General features: G+C 43.8%; 1 protein-coding gene across 12 annotated transcripts in view; it reads left to right on the top strand.

The window, feature by feature from the left end:
* The window catches only part of LOC115113490 (diacylglycerol kinase zeta), a 142,255-nt gene that overhangs the window by 68,594 nt on the left and 52,302 nt on the right, over positions 1 to 21,359 (top strand). For 4 of the 12 annotated variants that reach the window (XM_029641234.2, XM_029641239.2, XM_029641237.2 and 1 more), the window contains 5 exons: positions 18,478 to 18,586; positions 18,775 to 18,870; positions 20,190 to 20,267; positions 20,565 to 20,621; positions 21,230 to 21,286. In XM_029641234.2, coding sequence (XP_029497094.1) covers positions 18,478 to 18,586; positions 18,775 to 18,870; positions 20,190 to 20,267; positions 20,565 to 20,621; positions 21,230 to 21,286 — 397 coding nt within the window. Of the gene's footprint in view, positions 1 to 1,123; positions 1,243 to 16,678; positions 17,875 to 18,477; positions 18,587 to 18,774; positions 18,871 to 20,189; positions 20,268 to 20,564; positions 20,622 to 21,229; positions 21,287 to 21,359 lie in introns of those variants that run through there. The other 8 variants (XM_029641228.2, XM_029641227.2, XM_029641232.2 and 5 more) reach the window with 5 other exon arrangements.

The raw sequence follows: 21,359 nt of genomic DNA, 5'->3' as shown, positions 1-21,359 counted from the left end.
AAGCTTGTACATTTAATCAATCTCAATCATTTTTATTTTCAAGTGATGAGGATATGGTTGTCTGATGGTATGGTGGGGTATGCAAAATGGGTCAGCTTTGAGCATCTTTATCTCTTGTGGTTCAAATTGTCAGCCAACATAAGGTGTAACTTTACTTATTTGAAAAGTCATTACTATATTACATTGCTCACTCAACATTTTCGTAACATTTGTCATCAGTTAGTTCAATTCATTTGTATTCGCTCGCGTCGGACTTCGGCTGCATATATTCTGCCATTTTCTTCAAATCTGAAAACGTTGTGAAGCCATGCCCATTTTCTGAAGAATTGCATTATGGGCCCTAAAAGTACGTAAATGGTGTCCTCTGCGTGTATACTAAGTATTTTAGCGAATTTAGTACGACATCCTGGAGCTTTTGGCATACTAACTATATCCATACTATGACCAATAAGCATACTATATACTACATTCATGTCACAAGTAGTATGGTTAGTATGAGTATTCGAACACAGCTATAGTCTTGCATGTGCCAGCTAATACAGTGTGTTAAAGAGGCACTAAACAAGCCAATTAGCTGTATTAACTAAGGTGTTTGGTGCAGTATTTCTCAAGATTTTCTTTTTGTGATGTGTGTTGTCTTATGTAAACAATGTCTCACTGTCATAGCTATTGGATAGAGAGCAATCACTGCACCCCATGCTAGTGGTCAATTGAACATCATGAAATCAAAACCCAACCTTCATTTACCCGTTGTGATGCACAGATTCTCCAAAGTCAGTTTTAGATGAGACTTTATGACAAATTATCCTATTTACACTCTGTAATCAATTTTGTCGCTAGAATAACTGTTTCTGACTCATCGTTGCCACAGGCTGTTTTCAAAGGTATTCGTTGCTTTTTAAAGGCAGTTAATGGCAACATTAAAACCTGTGTGTGTCTGTGCATTCAGTTTACGTATGTATGAGAGAGCATTAACACTCAAGTAAACGGCTCATCAAGGAACTGTGAACTCTATTACCAGAGTTATTTTAGTGCAACCGTTCACCCCGTCCGTCCGTCCGCCTCTGACACTCCCCCTCCAACAAGTCTGCCTCTGCTGCCTGGCTGTGACACACATTCTCCCTCCACATGAACCACTCTGTTGCTCTCTCTCTCTCTCTCTCTCTCGGGCCACACATGGACTAAAAGTTAGACAGACAAGCTGGGGAAAGGCGTGGATGGTTATTGACCTGCTTCCATCAGGTTGTATTTTGATTTTGAATCTACTATTTAATTTACTTGTGTATGCTGTTGTCTTGCCAAATATGATGTTGTTATTGCTGACACTCGTTCTAATGCAGTACTGTATCTTTTTGTCCCCTGAGGGCTTCAGTTGGTGTGGATATAGTGTAGCAGTGTACAGTGTAATCTGCTGTTTGATTTTCCACACGAGGCTGTACGCTGTCAGAGAAGGGTTTTGTCGATAGAACAGAGGCATTGTGGTGGGAAAACAACAAGTGTTTGTTTGGACAAATGATAAAGCTGGTCTCATTGTGCTCTTTGAAGGGTGTCACTCACTCTGTCACTCTTGAATGTTTTGGGAGGTTCTCTACAATACACGTTGATTATCATGTATTTTCTGAGAACAGCTTAGGAAGTACAGCCAGGGTAAGAACAGCTGTTGCGTATACTGGTTCATAGTCTAAGGCTGAGGTTGTCCGTCGTAACATTCCATTGTGCCTCTTCTTTGTGAGTTGTAGTTGAGAAGACGTGTACAAACCTGTTTTTCAACGGTGGTATATTTGAAAGAAGACGTTAATTTACTCTTAATGAAATGACACTGTACTCAGAGGAAAAATACGTTTGGTTAGTTTTAAACTGTACACCCTGTCAAGACAGAGGGATTTTGTGCACTACACAAACCATATAAAAAAAAAGACCAACTGTAAAGTTGGTTGTCAACCATTTGCAGTCAAAGGAAACAAACTATATCTGGTTGTACTGTGCTGAAGTAGATCTTGCTTTCTCTGTAAGATGGACAGTATTAGGTGAGAGATCTGTTGTGCCTTTTCCCAGGAGCCCCTAGCAGTTTGGCTGTGTAGGGTTCGATGACAGACAGATAGAGACAACTTTGGACTTGCAGCGGCATTGTTTTCCCACACTGATCAACAGACCAGGGGGCATTATCACTCGGTCCACCTCTCCTCGTTTTGCCTCTGCAGTTCTTTTTACATTTCAGAGCATGGTAATCTGTGGAAATACCAGACTCCGTATGTGCTAAGTGTGGTATCTGACACAAATCAACTGTCATCCATGTGCAGCAACAGATGTTTGGTGACGGTGTTTCCAAGAATGACAGGGGCTGGTCTCAGACATGCACAATGGACCTGTAGGGCAACCGTTGTACCTCATGATACTCATTTTAGGGTTACGCCATAAGGTATGCGTGTAATGTAGGCTAACCTAGAACAGCTGTAGAGTAGTGTACACAACATTGGGGAAATTTCTTGAAAAAATACTATTGTAGAAGAGATGTAACAAAGGGATGTGAAATAACTTGCTGATAGATTACAATCCAATTAGGGTAATCATGTGGAAAATGTAAATTACTCAATGTTCTTTTGACTAATTGTGCATTTGTATGTATGGGCATTGAGAAAGGTGGGAAAGATCAGTATTTTAGAACTGCAGCCTACAGTAGTTGTTAAAGAGTAGAAGAGAGTCAGTGTAATGATACCATGGCTATGTTCATCAAGCGTACAGGTACATAGGAAAACTTCAATATACAGTAACAGTCAAAGGTTTGGACACACGTACTTATTCCAGAGTTTTTCATTATTTTTTAGTATTTTCGAGATTGTAGAATAATAGTGAAGACATCAAAACTATGAAATAACACATATGGAATCATGTAGTACACATTTTGGTTAACAAATCAAAATGTAGTTTATATTTGAGATTCTTCAAATATAAACCTTGATGACAGCACCTTCTTGGCATTCTCCCAACCAGCATCATGAGGTAGTCATCAGGAATGCATTTCAATTAACAGGTGTGTCTTCTTAAAAGTTAATTTGTGGAATTTCTTTCCTTCTTAACGTGTTTGAGCCAATCAGTTGTGTTGTGACATGGTAGGGGTGGCATACAGAAGATAGCCCTATTTGGGAAAATACCAAGTCCATATTATGGCAAGAACGGCTCAAATAAGAAAAGAGAAACGACAGGCCATCATCACTTTAAGACATGAAGGTCAGTCAATACGGAAAATTTGAAGAACTTTGAATGTTTCTTCAAGTGCAGTCGCAAAAACCATCAAGCGCTATGATGAAACATGAGGACCGCCACAGGATAGGAAGACCCAGAGTTTCCTCTACTGCAGAGGATAAGTTCATTAGAAATTGCAGCCCAAATAAATGCTTCAGAGTTCAAGTAACAGACACATCTCAACATCAACTCAACCTCAATGGGGTGGCAGGGTAGCCTAGTGGTTAGAGTGTTGGACTAGTAACCGGAAGGTTGCAAGTTCAAACCCCAAAGCTGACAAGGTACAAAACTGTTGTTCTCCCCTTGAACAGGCAGTTAACCCACTGTTCCTAGGCCGTCATTGAAAATAAGAATTTGTTCTTAACTGACTTGCCTAGTTAAATAAAAGCTTTTAAATAAAATAGAAAAATGGAAATGCTCAGAGGAGACTGCGTGAATCAGGCCTTCATGGTTTAATTGCTGCAAAGAAACCCCTACTAAAGGACACCAATAATAAGAAGAGACTTGCTTGGGACAAGAAACATGAGCAATGGACATTAGACCGGTGGAAATCTGTCCTTTGGTCTGATAAGTCCAAATTTGAGATTTTTGATTCCAACCCTCTGTCTTGGTGAGACACAGAGTAGGTGTCTCCGCATGTGTGGTTCCCACCGTGAAGCATGGAGAAGGAGGTGTGATGGTGTGGGGGTGCTTTGCTGATGACAATGTCTGTGATTTATTTAGAATTCAAGGCACACTTAACCAGCATAGCTACCACAAAATTCTGCAGAGATACGACATCCCATCTGGTTTGTGCTTAGTGGAACTATAATTTGTTTTTCAACAGGACAATGACCCAACACACCTCCAGGCTGTGTAATGGATATTTGACCAAAAAGGAGAGTGATGGAGTGCTGCATCAGATGACCTGGCAACCAATCAGCCAACCTTAACCCAATTGCCTTGATGAGTTGAACCGCAGAGTGAAGGAAAATCGATCAGCAAGTGCTCAGCATATGTGGGAACTCCTTAAAGACTGTTGGAAAAGAATGCAAAGAGTGTGCAAAGCTGTCAAGGCAAAGGGTGGCTACTTTGAAGAATCTAATATATCTTAAATATATTTTGATTTGTTTAACACTTTTTTGGTTACTATATTTGTTATTTCATAGTTTTGATGTCTTCCCTATTATTCTACAATGTAGAAAATAGTAAAAAATAAAGAAAAACCCTTGAACGAGTAGGTGTCCAAACTTTTTACTGGTACTGTATATATACACACATCAGTTCATGTACAGTTGAAGTCGGAAGTTTACATACACCTTAGACAAATACATTTAAACTCAGTTTTTCACATTCCTGACATTTAATCCTTGTAAAAATTCCCTGTTTTAGGTCAGTTAGGATTACCACTTTATTTTAAGAATAATAGTAGAAAGAGTGATTTATTTCCGCTTTTATTTATTTCGTCACATTCCCAGTGGGTCAGAAGTTTACATACACTCAATTAGTATTTGTTAGCATTGCCTTTAAATTGTTAACTTGGGTCAAATGGTTCGGGTAGCCTTCCATAAGCTTCCTACAATAAATTGGGTGAATTTTGGCCCATTCCTCGAGAGAGAGCTGGTGTAACCGAGTCAGGTTTGTAGGCCTCCTTGCTCGCACACGCTTTTTCAGTTCTGCCCACAAATTTTCTATAGGATTGAGGTCAGGGCTTAGTGATGGCCACTCCAGTACCTTGACATTGTTGTCCTTAAGCCATTTTGCTACGACTTTTTGAAGTATGTTTGGGGTCATTGTCCATTTGGAAGACCCATTTGCAACCAAGCTTTAACTTCCTGACTGATGTCTTGAGATGTTGCTTCAATATATCCACATACTTTTCCTGCCTCATGAAGCCATCTATTTTGTGAAGTGCACCAGTCCCTCCTGCAGCAAAGCACCCCCAAAACATGATGCTGCCACCCCCGTGCCTCACAGTAGGGATGGTGTTCTTCGGCTTGCAAGCCTCCGCCTTTTTCCTCCAAACATAATGATGGTCAAACAGTTCTATTTTTGTTTCATCAGACCAGAGGACAATTCTCCTAAAAGTACAATCCTTGTCCCCATGTGCAGTTGCAAACTGTAGTCTGACTTTTTCATGGCGGTTTTAGAGCAGTGGCTTCTTCCTTGCTCAGCGGCCTTTCAGGTTATCTCGATATAGGACTCGTTTTACTGTGGATATACATACTTTTGTACCTGTTTCCTCCAGCATCTTCACAAGGTCCTTTACTGTTGTTCCGGGATTGATTTTCACTTTTCGCACCAAAGAACGTTCATATGACGGCTGCGTGGTCCCATGGTGTTTATACTTGCGTACTATTGTTTGTACAGATGAACGTGGTACCGTCAGGCGTTTTGAAATTGCTCCAAAGGATGAACCAGACTTGTGGAGGTCTACCATTTTTTTCTGAGGTCTTGGCTGATGTCTTTTGATTTTCCCATGATTTCAAGTGAGGAGGCACTGAGTTTGAAGGTAGGCCTTGAAATACATCCACAGGTACACCTCCAATTGACACAAATTATGTCAATTAGCCTATCAGAAGCTTCTAAAGCCATGACATAATTTTCTAGAATTTTCCAAGCTGTTTAATGGCACAGTCAATTTAGTGTATGTACACTTCTGACCCACTGGAATTGTGATACAGTGAATTATAAGTGAAATAATCTGTCTGTGAACAATTGTTGGAAAAATTACTTGTGTCATGCACAAAGTAGATGTCCTAACCGACTTGCCAAAACTATAGTTTGTTAACAAGAAATTTGTGGAGTGGTTGAAAAACGAGTTTTAATGACTCCAACCTAAGTATATGTAAACTTCTGACTTCAACTGTACATAGTGAACTCGTACACATTGTAAATATGAAAATATAATAAAGTATTTCAGAACGTGACCTACTGCTTGCATAACAATATCAGGCTGGGAAGAATTGACGTTCGCAATTTCCCCCTATCTGCAAGCATGACCAATGGCATAACACCTTATTGATATGTAAACGTAACCAACCAATAGAAATACCTACAAAATCAGATAAATGCATTGAGTGTACATAACATTAAGAACACCTTCCTAATATTGAGTTGCACCCCTTTTTGCCATTAGAACATCCTGGATGTGTCAGGGCATGGCCTCTACAAGGTGTCGAAAGCATTCCACAGGGATGCTGGCCCATGTTGACTCCAATGCGTCCCACAGTTGTGTCAAGTTGGCTGGATGTCCTTTGGGTGGTGGACCATTCTTGATACACACGGGAAACTGTTGAATTAGGAAAAACCCAGCAGCGTTGCAGTTCTTGACACACTCAAACCGGTGCGTCTGGCACCTACTACCATACCCCGTTCAAAGGCACTTCAATCTTTTGTCTTGCCCATTCACCCTCTGAATGGCACACATACACAATCCATGTCTCAGTTGTCTCAAGGCTTAAAACCTCTTCTCTCTACACTGATTCAAGTGGATTTAACAAGTGACATCAATAAGGGATTATAGCTTTCACCTGGCCAGTCTATGTCATGGAAAAGGCAGGAGTTCCTAATGTTTTGGACACTCAGTGTATAGGCATACTGACTGACTACTGAATTGGAGGTCGGGGGATAACAATCAAATTGTGGTGAACAATAACCATCACTGATAGTGCTGTTTTAGTGCAAACTGCTGCCTTGAGCCATTGATCAGAGTTCAGCCCTGTGTTAATTATCCTGCCCTTTGTTGTCATGTGTTGAGTGACACCACAGTATAGGGGAAAAGATTCTGGACCAGGCCAGGCTTCTGCTCTTATCCTGGACCGATGGGTCACTGGTCCAGTCTGTCTGCCCATTCTGTCTAGTCTGTGAGAAACCTCAGTTGCCCTCTGCTACAGATGAGCAGTTGAAATTTCCCTCCATAAATTACAGTAGCCGGTGCTATTCGCCATGCTAGCTATGTTGACATGGCTGTGGAAATAGTGTGCTCTCTGAGCTCCCATCAGGCTGTGCCAGCTAGCCAGGCTGTTCCAGTGCCTCCCTCCCTGTAGTGTTGTGCTGAAGCTCAATGAATGGATGTTTATGTCAAGGGAGGGAGAGAGGAGACAGACCTATATAGGGATGGAGAGAGGAGACATGTAGAGCACAGAGCACTATGTTTGTGAAATCAGCCTACGGTGCGTCATTTCTGCAATCTGAATTATTCCTCTCCATATCTGTCAACTGACCTTCGGGCAATATTTCAGTTCACTGCACATCCATTATGTAAGGGTAGTTTAGTTATTTGACACTGTCCTAGAGGACGACCTAGCCTGGGAGAGTTATAGCAGTCTAGGTCAGGCATTTTCCCAGGGGCTTTCGAGGACACCTCCAAGTCTCCCTCTCCACAGGGGGATTTATCATCAAGACAAGTGCCCTCAGAGGATCTAAGGGAGATGTGTCCACAGACGTGCCAAGATGGTGACATTTTACTTTTGATTACAGTGGGAGGAAAAGTATACATTTATGGTCGTGCTGTAAGCTCCATTATCCTCATAACATTGGAGTGTTTACCAAACCGAGGGCAGCAGCATGAAGGCTTCATTCTTGACAGTCCCTATTATCACGCGCTATGCGACGCTGGAGGACCAAGAGCTCCATGGCAATTTTTTTCCTACTGACCTTTGTATGTTTTACATGTAAATATTTAGGATAAAACCGAATAACAGCTCAACTGTTTTTCTCTGCTGTCGCATCAACTTCTCCGCAGAAAGGAAAGTCAATAATCTACTAATTACTAAGAGTAAGACATTCTGACTCAACGTTGGGCTCACAGCAGAGTGACTTCATTTGCAGTTTGAAGTGAGGTTTTTCTGTCCAAACAGTGCCTTAAGGCTGGGCTCGAGGCCTAAGGTCCATAACTCAGAATGGAAACAAAAACAGTCCTCTGTTTCTCAGGTTCGCTGGTAAACACACTGTAACCTAATTTATTTTATACTGACACTCCCTCTCGACTCCATTCTCTCACACCATACTGTCAACATGGTTCAGGCTCACACTGAGCACAGCTCGCATACTGCACTGTACTGCTTCTTTGCGGGGACGTTTGAAAGCTATCACAGTGAGAGTGACTTAATTTTTTTTTTTTACTGCATCTTTGGTTAATCCGTTTTGTGACATATTGAAACGTTAGAAAGGAGCGTCTTCATGGAAACAACTACAACAACAAAAAAATGGTTTCCAAAACATTTCAGCGCACTTACGATACGGTTCACGTTTAGGCTGCTTCTATCTGAGGGTACCTTGAATGGATTATTGTACGTTTGTTTGTAACTAATTTGGTGATTTAACTCCTGAATTTGTGGAACCTTAATGGGGCAACTAATCACTTTCAGCTGCTTTAGGTGATCGGGTCAATCCTAAGGCTATAGGCATGTGCAATGTATCACAGCAGCAGGCTTAACAAGACCCATTCAAATCTCCCTCCGTTCGAATAACATCACTCGACTGAGGTCCATAACAAAGCCATAACATTTACAGTACAAATGTAGATGTGATTACACGTGTCACTGGCCACACAGGTAGTCCCCCTAGATGCAGCTAGTCTTGATGCAGCTTGGTTTGAGGCATGGCGCTTTGTTAGAATCTGGTACTGTCGATCTCATTTACATTCGCCCCTGCGGTATTAATGCATTTAACAGACCAGGATGTCCAGATCGATCAGGAGCCGGAGCAGTGGGGGCACAACACTTGGCCTGGTGCCTATCCCTAACCCAGGCACATTGACCTGGATGATGGCGCCATGATACCGGCCTCATTGGAGCACGCCTCAGTAATCTAGAAGAACAGGTGGTTACCCGGCTCGGACTGGGTTGATGAGCTGGTGGGCTTATGCCTCAACCCAGCATGCACGGAGAGCTACCCTCCTATTGGTTTTCAGTCCAACCCCAGTTGTAACTAACTTGATTCAGCTTGACAACAGGCTAATTATTAGAATGAGCTACGCTATATTAGGGTTGGAGTGAAAAACCAACAGGACGGTAGCACTCCAGCACAGGGTTGGAGATGCCCTGGTCTATGGTCTAGGAGGGAGAGGTCTTTCTGTCTTTCTCTTCCTCTCCCCACCCGTTCTCTCTCACTGGTGCACACACACTCTCTCCCGCTCTATCTGTGTGGCATAGCAGGAGGTAGTCTATTATCTGTGATGTGTACATGCGGAGCCTGGCGGGAGGCAGCAGCAGTGAGAGAGCAGCCAGGGGGATATAAACAGAGGGGGTGCTATAAATAGCCCAGTACACTTCCTGTCCCACGTCATATACAGTTGAAGTCGGAAGTTTACATACACTTAGGTTGGAGTCATTAAAACTCGTTTTTCAACCACTCCACACATTTCTTGTTGACAAACTATAGTTTTGGCAAGTCGGTTAGGACATCTACTTTGTCCACGACACAAGTCATTTTAGAAAATCTACTTTTTAGGACATCTACCGAAACAGGAAAGGGACTTTTCCAAACTGTTACCACAAAGTTAGAAGCACCGTATCATTTATGCTGTAGCCGTCATTGGAACTAAGGGGCCTTGCCCGAACCATGAAAAACAGCCCCAGACAATTATTCCACCTCCACCAAAAATGTACAGTTGGGACTATGCATTCGGGCTGGTAGTGATCTCCTGACATCTGCCAAACCCAGATTTGTCAGTCAAACTGCCAGATGGTGAAGTGTGATTCATCACGCCAAAGAACACTTTTCCACTGCTACGGAGTCCAATGACACGAGCTTTACACCACTCCAATCTACGCTTGGCATTGTGCATGGTGATCTTAGGCTTGTGTACGGCTGCTTGGCCATGGAAACCCATTTCATGAAGCTCCAGACAAACAGTTCTTGTGCTGACGTTGCTACCAGAGGCAGTTTGGAACTTGGTAGTGAGTGTTGCAACCAACGACAGACTATCTTTATGTGGTTCAGCACTCGGCAGTCCCGTTCTGTGAGCTTGTGTGGCCTACCACTTCACGACTGAGCCGTTGTTGCCCCTAGACGTTTCCACTTCATAATAATAGCACTTACAGTTGTCCGGGGAAGCTCTAGCAGGGCAAAAATTTGAGGAACTGACTTGTTGGAAAGGTGGCATCCTTTGACGGTGCCATGTTGAAAGTCACTGAGCTCTTCAGTAAGACCATTTTACTACTAATGTTTGTCTATGTGAATTGCATGGCTGTGTGCTCAATTTTATACACCTATCAGCAATGGGTGTGGCTGAAATAGCCAAATCCGCTAATTTGAAGGCGTGTCCACATACATTTGTGTATATAGTGTATCTAGCTACCCACTAATCTTCCACAGAGTAGAGTAGATCCCCAGTTCCTCCACCCTCATCTGATTCTGGTTACCCATGTTGTCCCAGCAGTGTTGCTGTTAAAGGTAGACTGATATTGTGTGTGCTATCCAGGTTAAGTGTCCAGTGTTAACACCACCATCTGTGGTATTTGGGTAAATGTAAATTAGCACTTTGGATGGTGTTTTCCACCTCTCTTGTCACTTTCCCTCATTGAATATTTAGTTGAAATATATTTTTTATTTTATATACTTCACCTTTCTTTAACTATGCAAACCCTAACCAGGACGACACTGGGCCAATGTGCGCCGCCCTATGGGACTCCCGATTACTGCCGGTTGTGATACAGCCCGTGATCGAACCAGGGTCTGTAGGGACGCCTCTAGTACTGCGATATAAACACTGCTACATTGAAGATGAATTCCAAGGAAGGACCAATGGGGGAAAAACCCTCAACCTAAAGTCTAAATATATACTATGAATATAAAATGTAAATATATATTTAAATATCCCTGTCACTTTTGCGTTCTATTCAAAGCTCCATACAAAGAGCCAACAATACCACACTGTAAGAGCCACAGCACAAGTACTAAAACCATCATCGTTTTTCGAAGGATGTACGTGCATGTGGTAATGCTCTGTGGTTTAATTTGGGTTTATATTTACAATGGACCTATCCAGCTTTTGCCTGTACAATACAGTATGGCGTTTAGCATTATAACAGCTTCAAACACTGACTCCATTAGAGTACAGTATATATACTTCAGCAATAAAAGCCCTCCAGACCCTGTTATACTACCTGTCCCAGTCACATACACTTCTGTATTATTCACAGTACCTTTTAATTTTTCGCTGCATTCCTCCATTTTACTTGCTAGGTATTTGAGGGAGTAAAGGTACTGGAGGGGGTTTTGTAACAACTGATGCTGGGTCAGTCTACACTCTGTAAGTCAAATTGTATTAGTCACATGCCCCGAGTAGACCTTACAGTGAAATGCTTACTTACGAGCCCCTAACCAAAAGTGCAGTTTTCAAAAAAATAAATATGGATAAGATAAGAATAAAATTAACAAGTAATTAAAGAGCAGCAGTAAAAGAAATAACAATATATACAAGGGGGTGCCGGTACAGAGTCAATGTGCGGGGGCACCGGTTACTTGAGGGTGTTCAGGAGTCTTATGGCCTGGGGGTAGAAGCTGTTTAGAAGCCTCTTGGACCTAGACTTGGCGCTCCGGTACCACTTGCCGTGCGGTAGCAGAGAGAACAGTCTATGACTAGGGTGGCTGGAGTCTGACACCGCCTGGTGTAGAGGTCCTGGATGGCAGGAATCCCTCTGTAGTGCCGTACAGTTGGAGGCCGAGCAGTTGCCATACCAGGCAGTGATGCAACCAGTCAGGATGCTCTCGATGTTGCAACTGTAGAACTTTTTGAGGATCAGATGACCCATGCCAAATCTTTTCAGTCTCCTGTGGGGTTATAGGTTTTGTCTTGCCCGCTTCACAACTGTCTTAGTGTGCTTGGACCATATTAGTTTGTTGGTGATGTGGACACCGAGGAACTTGAAGCTCTCAACCTGCTCCACTGCAGTCCCATCGATGAGAATGGGAGCGTCCTCGGTCCTCTTTTTCCTGTAGTCCACAATCATCTCCTTTGTCTCGAACACGTTGAGGGAGAGGTTGTTGTCCTGGCACCACACGGCCAGGTCTCTGACCTCCTCCCTATAGGCCGTCTTGTCGTTGTCGGTGATCGGGCCTACCACTGTTGTGTCATCGGCAAATAGAATGACGGTGTTGGATCTGTGCCTGGCCGTGCAGGCAGGCATATCCCGATCCATATCAGGCAATGGGAAGAGCCTGTGACTAATTCATCTATCAGGGATGGAGTGCATAATGCAAACATGATTGTGTGTGTAAGCCTATCTGTATTTATGTATTTTTGTTACGTGTGTGTGTGTGTGTGTCCCCCCCCCGGATGCATTGTATTTCAAATTAATTTGTTTGGGAGTCCATGGGACTGGCCATCGTGACGGTGTTGTGCCATAGAAAACCCAACGCTTTAAAGCAATTCTATTCCACAGCGTGCACTCACTGTGACGCACATACATAACGCTAAATGCACATATTTGAGAGGATGTAGGCCTAGAGAGGCTAACATTTTTTATGTGTTGAGCTAATTGTTTTGGTAACCAATCTCTTTCCGTAACCCTGTTATCTATCTGTCAATCAAGCAGTTAGTGTTTAGTTAGTGTGCAGAGCAAGGGGGGGAAAGGAAATGATCAATCTAAAGGACTTGAGCACTTGTGTTGTGTTTAGAGCTTATCTTAGCCATGGAGTCGATACAGTGACACTGCCCTAGAAGTTTAATCATAGCCACCTCAGGGGTTTGCTAAATGTATCTGTTGGCTACCGTACAGTATACTGTGACTACCTTGGCATAATAGTAAACATATGTCACTGTTTCTAGATAAAACCATTCAAGAACTGTACAGGACTTTGATGATATTCATCATAGATTCTGAAGCTGGGAAGTCAAAACGTGGCAAAGACCATGTCTGTGGTTCTGTTTTGAAAGACTGTCGCATTTTCCCTGATTAATGATTGAAACGCTACTGTACGTGAATACAGCCACGTATGCTGGAGGCCTCAACCAGATGACCTTTGACCCTGATTCCCAGAATGCTCCATGGGTGGGGGTGGGGGTGGGAAACCCAGACTGAGAATACACACTGAAGAGAAGGTTCATATTAGAGCCAGAAACCCTGAGCGCCACTCGTGTGCCGGATTCCCCCCCAAAAATTCAGTATGTACTTCTAACATATTTGTTTAAAGGCTCAGTCCAGTCAAACAGGTGGTTTCCTATGTTTTGTATATACAGTATTTCCACACTGAGGTTGGAATAATACTGAAAATGATGATAATGCCCATTTAGTGTAAGCTGTTTGAAAAGACTGCCTGAAATGTTTTGATGGGATGGGGTTTTGTCCTGTCTGGTGACATACCAGGCAGTAAATTAGTTAATAAACCAATCAGAACGTGTGTTCCAAACCTCTCTGCTAACAGCTAGTTTTCAATTTCCCCCTCCCCACTCAGACCACTCCCAAACAGTCCTAGCAGAATTCTTGCTTGAGAAATTGCTCTTGCTAAGAAGCTGTTTTTTTAGCTGTTTAAATTAAAATGTTTTTAAAAAATCCCAGCCAGGTACTTAATTGTGACCCAGAAATGATTTGATATTGAGATAAAAACGGCTGCAATGGACCTTTTTAAATATATGAATCTGACAGCTACATTACACAGTCAGGGGACATCAAGCTAATAGGCCTCAGTCCTGTTCACTTATGGTGAACTAAATCTCTGTATAATCGGAGAGATTTAGTAAATTCCATATCTAACAAATACAATGTCTCTCTGCACATACAGTGCCTTTGGAAAGTATTCAGACCCCTTCACTTTTTCCACATTTTGTTACGTTACAGCCTTATTCTATTTTTTTATCCTCAGCAATCTACACACAATTCCCCATAATGACAAAGCAAAAACAGTTGTTTTTTTTATGTTGCAAATGTATATAAAAAAACAGAAATACCTTATTTACATAAGTATTCAGACCCTTTGCCATGAGACTCGAAATTGAGCTCAGTGGCATTTTGTTTCCATTGATCATCCTTGAGTCCACCTGTGGTAAATTCAATTGATTGGACATGATTTGGAAAGGCTCACACCTGCCTAATATAAGGTAAACAAATTGACAATGCATGTCAGAGCAAACATCTCTTCTGGAGGAAACCTTGCACCATCCCTACAGTGATGCATGGTGGTGGCAGCATCATGCTGTAGGAATATTTTTCAGCTGTAGGGACTGGGAGACTAGTCAGGATCGAGGCAAAGATGAACGGAGCAAAGTACAGAGAGATCCTTGATGAAAAACCTGCCCCAGAGCGCTCAGGATCTCAGACTGGGGCGAAGGTTCACCTTCCAACAGGACAACGACCCTAAGCACTCAGCCAAGACAACGCAGGAGTGGCTTTGGGACAAGTCTCTGAATGTACTTGAGTGGCCCAACCAGAGCCTGGACTTGAACCCGATCAAACATCTCTGGAGAGACCTGAAAATAGCTGTGCAGCGACGCTCCCCATCCAACCTGACAGAGCCCGAGAGGATCTGCAGAGAAGAAATGGGAGAAACTCCCCAAATATATGTGTGCCAAGCTTGTAGCGTCATATCCAAGAATACTCGAGGCTGTAATCGCTGCCAAAGGTGCTTCAACATGGTATTGAGTAAAGGGTCTGAATACTTATGTAAATGTGATATATTTAGTTTTTTATATAAATTAGCAAACATTTCTAAAAACCAGTTTTTGCGTTGTCATTATGGGGTATTGTGTGCAGATTGAGGGGGAAAAAACAATTGAATCCATTTTTGAATAAGGCTGTAACCTAACAACAACGTGGAAAAAGTCAAGTGGTCTGAATACTTTCTGAAGGCACTGTAGATGTATGTGTAAAAACCCTACTATAAGTTATCAATAATTTACTGTATACAACTTTTTGAATGTCTACTTTACGTACTGCAGCTGTAAGACCTGTGGATGAATCCCTGCGCTTTAAAGCAAATGTTTGAATCATCTGCGACTGCCGTTAATCATTTTCTCACTAGGCCTTCTCTCATGTCTCTCTTCATGCTGCGTTACAGATGGATTAATGATGCCTGTGTGCCGGAAACAGTCTCTACTCAGCTTGGTCCTTTTATCCACAGCCTTGGTCGTGCTTCTCTCCCCTCCACATCCCACCTCGCCCCACCCACGCTACCCTCTTGGCCATTTTTGTTATTACTTTACTTTCTGAATGTCTAATGAATTGAATAAGAGATGAGAAGGATCAAAGGCTCCTTTGGCAGGTTCCAGAAATCCATTCAGATTGAAATGAGGTGTGTGTGTGTGTGTGTGTGTGTGTGTGTGTGTGTGTGTGTGTGTGGTTTCTTTTCTTTTTCAACGTCTCCCCTCCACAACCAGTCTTAATCACAAGAGAGGTAGAGCGACATGAGAGTATCCATGACATGTATAATAGTTCAAAGGAAAATAAGCCTTTCTATGCCCTATACATATGACACACTTAATGGTTCATCCTCAACACTTCATTAACAGGGGCCTTGGATCTATCGGTCATAAACACTAAGCCTATCTTCTTCATTTGTGGTTCGCATTAGCTGCCTGCCACAGGATGTAAATAGATGCCGGGTCCCTGACGTTGTTGCTTGTCTTCAGCTTGAATCAAAGCATCGACAGGCTAATGCTGCTGAGCACTTCTACTACATGTCACTTCCTGTGAAGGGTATCTGTATCAGTCTGTATGTAATCAGAGAAGGAGGCTCTGGGTGATTATGATGGTCTGAGATCAGTAATACAGCAGCAGCTTGGCATCCTGTGGAGGTTGCCTGAGCCCTGGCCCACTTCTCTACATCACAACTGTGTGTTTATGAATTCACAATTCAGATTGTGATATCTAAGTAAAGATGATCAGAACAATGACTTCCTTTATGAAGTTGATATCCACAATTCCCTTTCATTGTTGGCAGAGGGAAATGCGTTGAATGGAGTTTAGGTTACTGGATAACGACGCATTCTTTGGTTCTGTCAAGTGGCGTATCTGATGAGGTGATTGAACATAATTTTAAAGGCAGTCGCTAAATATATCCTCTTGCTTTGTGCTGTAGTGGCGTCACAATGGCTATCATGTGATAGGTGACCTGGACTCGGCTCTACTTTCACCAGACAGAACACTACCGAGGTATAGCGTTACAGGTGGTGAGTTATTGAACCGGGGCGGCTGGTCACGTTGCTTGTACCGGAGAATGGAACTGTTATCGCTCTAGATGCATTGACTAATGTCCCTTTGTAAGCAGATTCAGTTACTGACAGTATCACTAGTCAGCCAATTGAGGTTGCTCTTTGAGCGTCTAGGACCAGATTAGTCTTGTGTGTGCTTTACCTTCTCTGGCAGCAGTGTACGAGTTCAGACATTTCACCTTCAGCTTTTCCACACGGGGTGAAAAGAACAGTACTGCATCCCTATTGGTAAGAGTTGGATAGTGGCTTGTGTACAGTATTGAAGGTTTTGCTGACAGACTGATTTTTTTGTACCAACAGCCACAGCAGAGGGACATTGAAAAGGGAACCCACAAGCTGTGGGTTGCCATGGACACCTTTTTCCGCCGGCACTTTAGATTGAAAGGTGCGGAACAATGCCAATACAGGCGGCCTGGCGTGGCGGTGCCCACAAGCAAGGCTCGCCGGCGCTCCAGTGTAGGACTGCCCTCTGCTGGCCTGGTCCAACGTAGACGCTCTAGTGTGGGACTGCCATTCACAGGTCCTGTCGGACACAGAAGGTCCAGTGCAGGCCTGTCGCCGATTTCTCAATCCCAACGAAGACGTTCCAGTGTTGGCCTGCCGTCAGGTTATGTGGGCCGTAGAAGCTCCAGTGTGGGCTTGGCCTGCGCTGCTCACCAACAACGCAGGCGCTCCAGCGAGGTGCAGGGGTTACCCCACTGTTATTATGGAGGGGGGCAGCTAGTGAGGACCAGATACTACACCAGGCGACGCTCCAGCACCACCATGACCTGTGTCAATCCCCGCTTCTCTGTCCGCCGCCGGCGAGCCGCCAAGCTCCGCACCATTGACACCCAACTGCTGGGGCCTTCCATGCTGCTGGCCAGCCTGGTCCAGATGAGTGTGGAGCAGCAGAGGGCACCAGGGGCGCAGGGCGGTGAGAGGGCATCAGGAGAGGGCACTGAGAGCTGCCCCTCCTCCTCGTGCTGCTCCGAGTCGGAAGGGGACAGCTGCAGTCAGAGAGAGTGTAGCACCAGGTCGGAGGGCAGCGGCAGTGAACGAGAGGGGACTGAGGCATCATCATCATCATCATATCCAGAGGGAGAGAGGACGTCTCCATGGCAGGACTGGAATCAGGCTCATAGTATGGCAGCCTTGACGATGGAGAGCATCCAGTCCCGGCCCCTGATCCGCGCCCCTCGCTGCCTGCGCCGTAACTCCTCCCACCTGCTGCCGGCGGAGGCGGTGCACCGTAGCAGGGCGGCCTATGGTGTGCACGGGCGCTACCGACGCTCCAGCCAGTTACGGAGGCCTTCCACCATCTCCAACAGTGCCTGGCAAGGCAGGCTAGTCCCCGCACCCAGCCGCAGGAGCTCTATAGTGGCCCGCCACTCCTCCCGTTCCCTGTATAGGAACTGTTCCGCTTGCTGGAAGCCCAAAGGCCGCAGGGAGTCCCTCAGCCCCCTGCAGGGCACCTACTACGACCCCCGCCTGGAGACTTGGAGTGGATTCGTCTCGTATGTAGACCCCCTACCTTCGCCTTGGTCACAGACAATGCTTTTGTGTGTGTGTGTGTGTGTGTGTATTAGGGGAGTGTGGGGGGGGGGCTTCAATGTCAGAATATACACATCCTGCCCTTCCAACCATACCAGCACTTCCTGGTCTGAAGTGTTGATGTCAGTTAAGCAAGTGTTTGTGTCTAAGCCTGCTGCAGTATGTAACTGCAAACTGGGAAATCGTTCATATTTTACACCAAACTCTGCTGACCTTTTGTGTTGCTGATATGTAAAGCTAGGAGTTTTGTTTAGTGACTCCTACAGCACCTTTCATGCAGGGTCTCAGTCACACAAACCTGTCAAATACCAAACCTAGACCTCTTGTGTACCTGGCTGCACATTGGCTCAACATTTTGAATGCTGTATATTGTATGACGTCAGATGTACCATTTCATTATTCATCATGTGTGCTGGACCTTTCTCTTTGATCAGAGCCTACTTTGCTTCCATCAGGGGTGAAGAGTGGGTTTCCCCGTTAGGTTGTGATGCAGTATCCCACTGGGCGTGTCATTTCAATGATGCTATTGCAATCATTCAAAGGTCTTGCATCTGTGTCATTTTCAGGAAGGCCATTGCTAAATCGGGTCTACAGCACCTGTCTGCCCAGCCCAGTGCCTCAGCCCTGGCCAAGTTTGACCCAGACAGGGAGATCCGGAGCAGCTGCGACTGGACCGTAAGTGCAGCCTCTGGCCCAGCTCATTGATTTTGTACCCCATAATGAACTATATGCCCCTAATGAGTTTCAGAGTAGTGTACTTTGTTTACCCAGAGGTACTGTTGGTAGTGGATTCTATGAGCTGAGATTCCTATTTGTCAGGGTAAAAAAAAAAGAAGGGTGTATTTAATAGACTCTTCCTCCAGGAGAACGCCCTGTATGGGGAGCACATCTGGTTTGAGACCAATGTCTCTGGGGACTTCTGTTACGTCGGAGAGCAGCACTGCTTCGCCAAGACACTGGTGAGTGTGTGTGTGTGTGTGTGTGTGTGTGTGTGTGTGTGTGTGTGTGTGTGTGTGTGTGTGTGTGTGTAGCTACCCCTGGCCCTGTCTGACATCACAAAGCCACAGATGCTTTGACAGGAACGAGCCCAGAGGAAGAGAGGAATCAACTGATTAGAGGAGATGTATTTGTAGTGCATCCCTAAAGTAAGAGTGGGAGTATTAACTCCTTGTCACATTTGTTTTTCATCCGTCAGTGGATGTTACTGTCCAGATGTATACCACCTGGTACCATACAGTACACTTCTAGAGAATGCAGATTGTATAGCTCTCTGCAACTGTAAACATTATAGTATGAGAAATGGAGCCATGTTATGAACATAAACGCTGTCTCTTCATTTTTTTGAGAACTGATGGGATTATAAAAAGGTAACTAGGAAGAGAACCTGTAAAAATGAGCCCAATCTTCTTCTTTTTTTCAGATGATGGAGATATGTTTTTTTTCGATTGCATTATGTGTATGAGATTTAATTCGGACATCTACGGTGTGTGAACAATATATTGTTTTAATGCAATGCTCTGTACCAGGGGTGTCAAACGCATTCCATAGAGTGTGCTGTTTTTTTTCTTTTTCTGTTCAATTAAGACCTAGACAACCAGGTGAGGGGAGTTCCTTGCTAATTAGTGCCCTTATTTCATCAATCAAGTACAAGAGAGGTTTGAAAACCCGTAGACACTCGACCCTCCGTGGAATGAGTTTGGCACCCCTTGTGTAGAGGCTCCCTCTGGTGTTCACACAACCATAACACACTTCACCTAAGGAGTACTTCTGCCATCTTGAGGGAGTTGCACCCATAGAGGTAGATAGAGGGCCCTTCTTTGCATCTGTGCCATATGGCTTCTGTGACAGCACGGGCAGCTCCATTGAGGTCTTTCTTCATTTTAAAGTAGTCAAGAGTGAATATTGCCATCTGGAGTGTGTTGTCTGAACAGGTATAAAACCAAGGTTGGTAATTTACTGCCACCTGCAGTTAAGGAATGTTTGCTCAGGTGTATAATTCATTGGCTGATCCCTCCTGAGGACCTTGTTGGAATTATGGGAATCTTCTGTAACCCATAGGAAGTCCTACCAAGTTGACTACTTCAAAATGGTGAAAGTCTTCAATGGTACTACCCATGCTAAAACAGGCGTTGGGGCACTAGAGCGGTCTATATACGTTTATGGTTGTACCCTTGAATTATCACGTTAAAAGAAAGTAATTTAATTCAGGAAGTTTTCATGTATTACTACGAGATGGGTCATTAAATAATATTCTCTCACTCATCTTTTGTCACCACAGCAAAAATCTGTAGCCCGGAAAAAGTGTGCAGCCTGCAAGATAGTGGTTCACACAATCTGCATAGAACAGCTAGAAAAGGTAAGTTTCAAGCCATTTTCCCAACCAATGCTTCACAAACTTTTCATCCGTTGAACTGTGATTTCACCTGGTTGCAGATAGTTGTTAAATTATGTATTATCACCAAAGTTGTGGAAATTAGTTGACAGCATGCGTACCAAGACAAAATTAGTTGCAAATGTTGAATCCCGAAAAAATACCGTAATATCAGCCTTTTCAGATGTTGTCTCTCAAGGAGACAAAATGTTTCCATCGCATCAGGTAAGATGAGATTGAAATGGTAGCCATGCCAACCTAACCCACCCTGCTCCTCTCCAGTTATTCGAGGCTATGCCCTATGAAGACAGCCTGCTTATCGATGACCCCGCCTTTAGAGTGAGACACTCTGACCTCTCTCAGGCTGCTATGGGAAATAACTAGTGCTATAACTAGATCATACTCCTTCTCTAACCCTATCTCACTACGCTACCTGACCCATTGACCTCGCCCTCCAATGCTGCACTCTGATTGGGTCATTCTCTGGATAATCAAAGCTGTTTTCCAAATTGGGCTGCTTTGATTGGTCGTCGAATACATTAGGTTGCTTTTTGCTAGAGATGTTTAGTTGCTGAATCTCCCTTTTTCCAAAATGTCTTTAACTTGTTCCCATAACTCTGCTAATCTGAGTTTTAGTTTATATCTATTGTTTATACTTTATCTGATGCCGTTATGGTGCTGTTATGGTGGAGGTAAAGGCGAAGAGCTGGTTGCAACACTGACATAATAACACATATTGCACCACAGGTTTCCCTTTTCAGTAACGACTTCTAGGTGAACAAGAACTTGAGCATGTTCACTTTAACCTTATACCTCTCCCGTTGGCCCTTTTGGATAACTGATTCAGCATTCTATTTTGGTGCAGGGGTTTGTCTAACAACATATTGGAAACAGCGACCAACAAAATAAATCCATGTTTGAAACCATTTGTTTTCTGTACCATGTAGATAAACTTTAGGTGTAAACCGTCATTCAGGGAATCGGGGTCTAGGAATATACGAGAGGTAAGTGCCAATACATTTTATTTCCATTTGATCAGCACGCTCATGATACTCATGCTCATACTTTATTTTCACG

Source organism: Oncorhynchus nerka, linkage group LG28 (assembly GCF_034236695.1).
Source record: "Oncorhynchus nerka isolate Pitt River linkage group LG28, Oner_Uvic_2.0, whole genome shotgun sequence".
In the NCBI taxonomy this organism is placed as follows: Eukaryota; Metazoa; Chordata; class Actinopteri; order Salmoniformes; family Salmonidae; genus Oncorhynchus; species Oncorhynchus nerka.
Note: the sequence above shows the minus strand (reverse complement) of the source record. Positions and strands in the feature narration are given on the sequence as shown.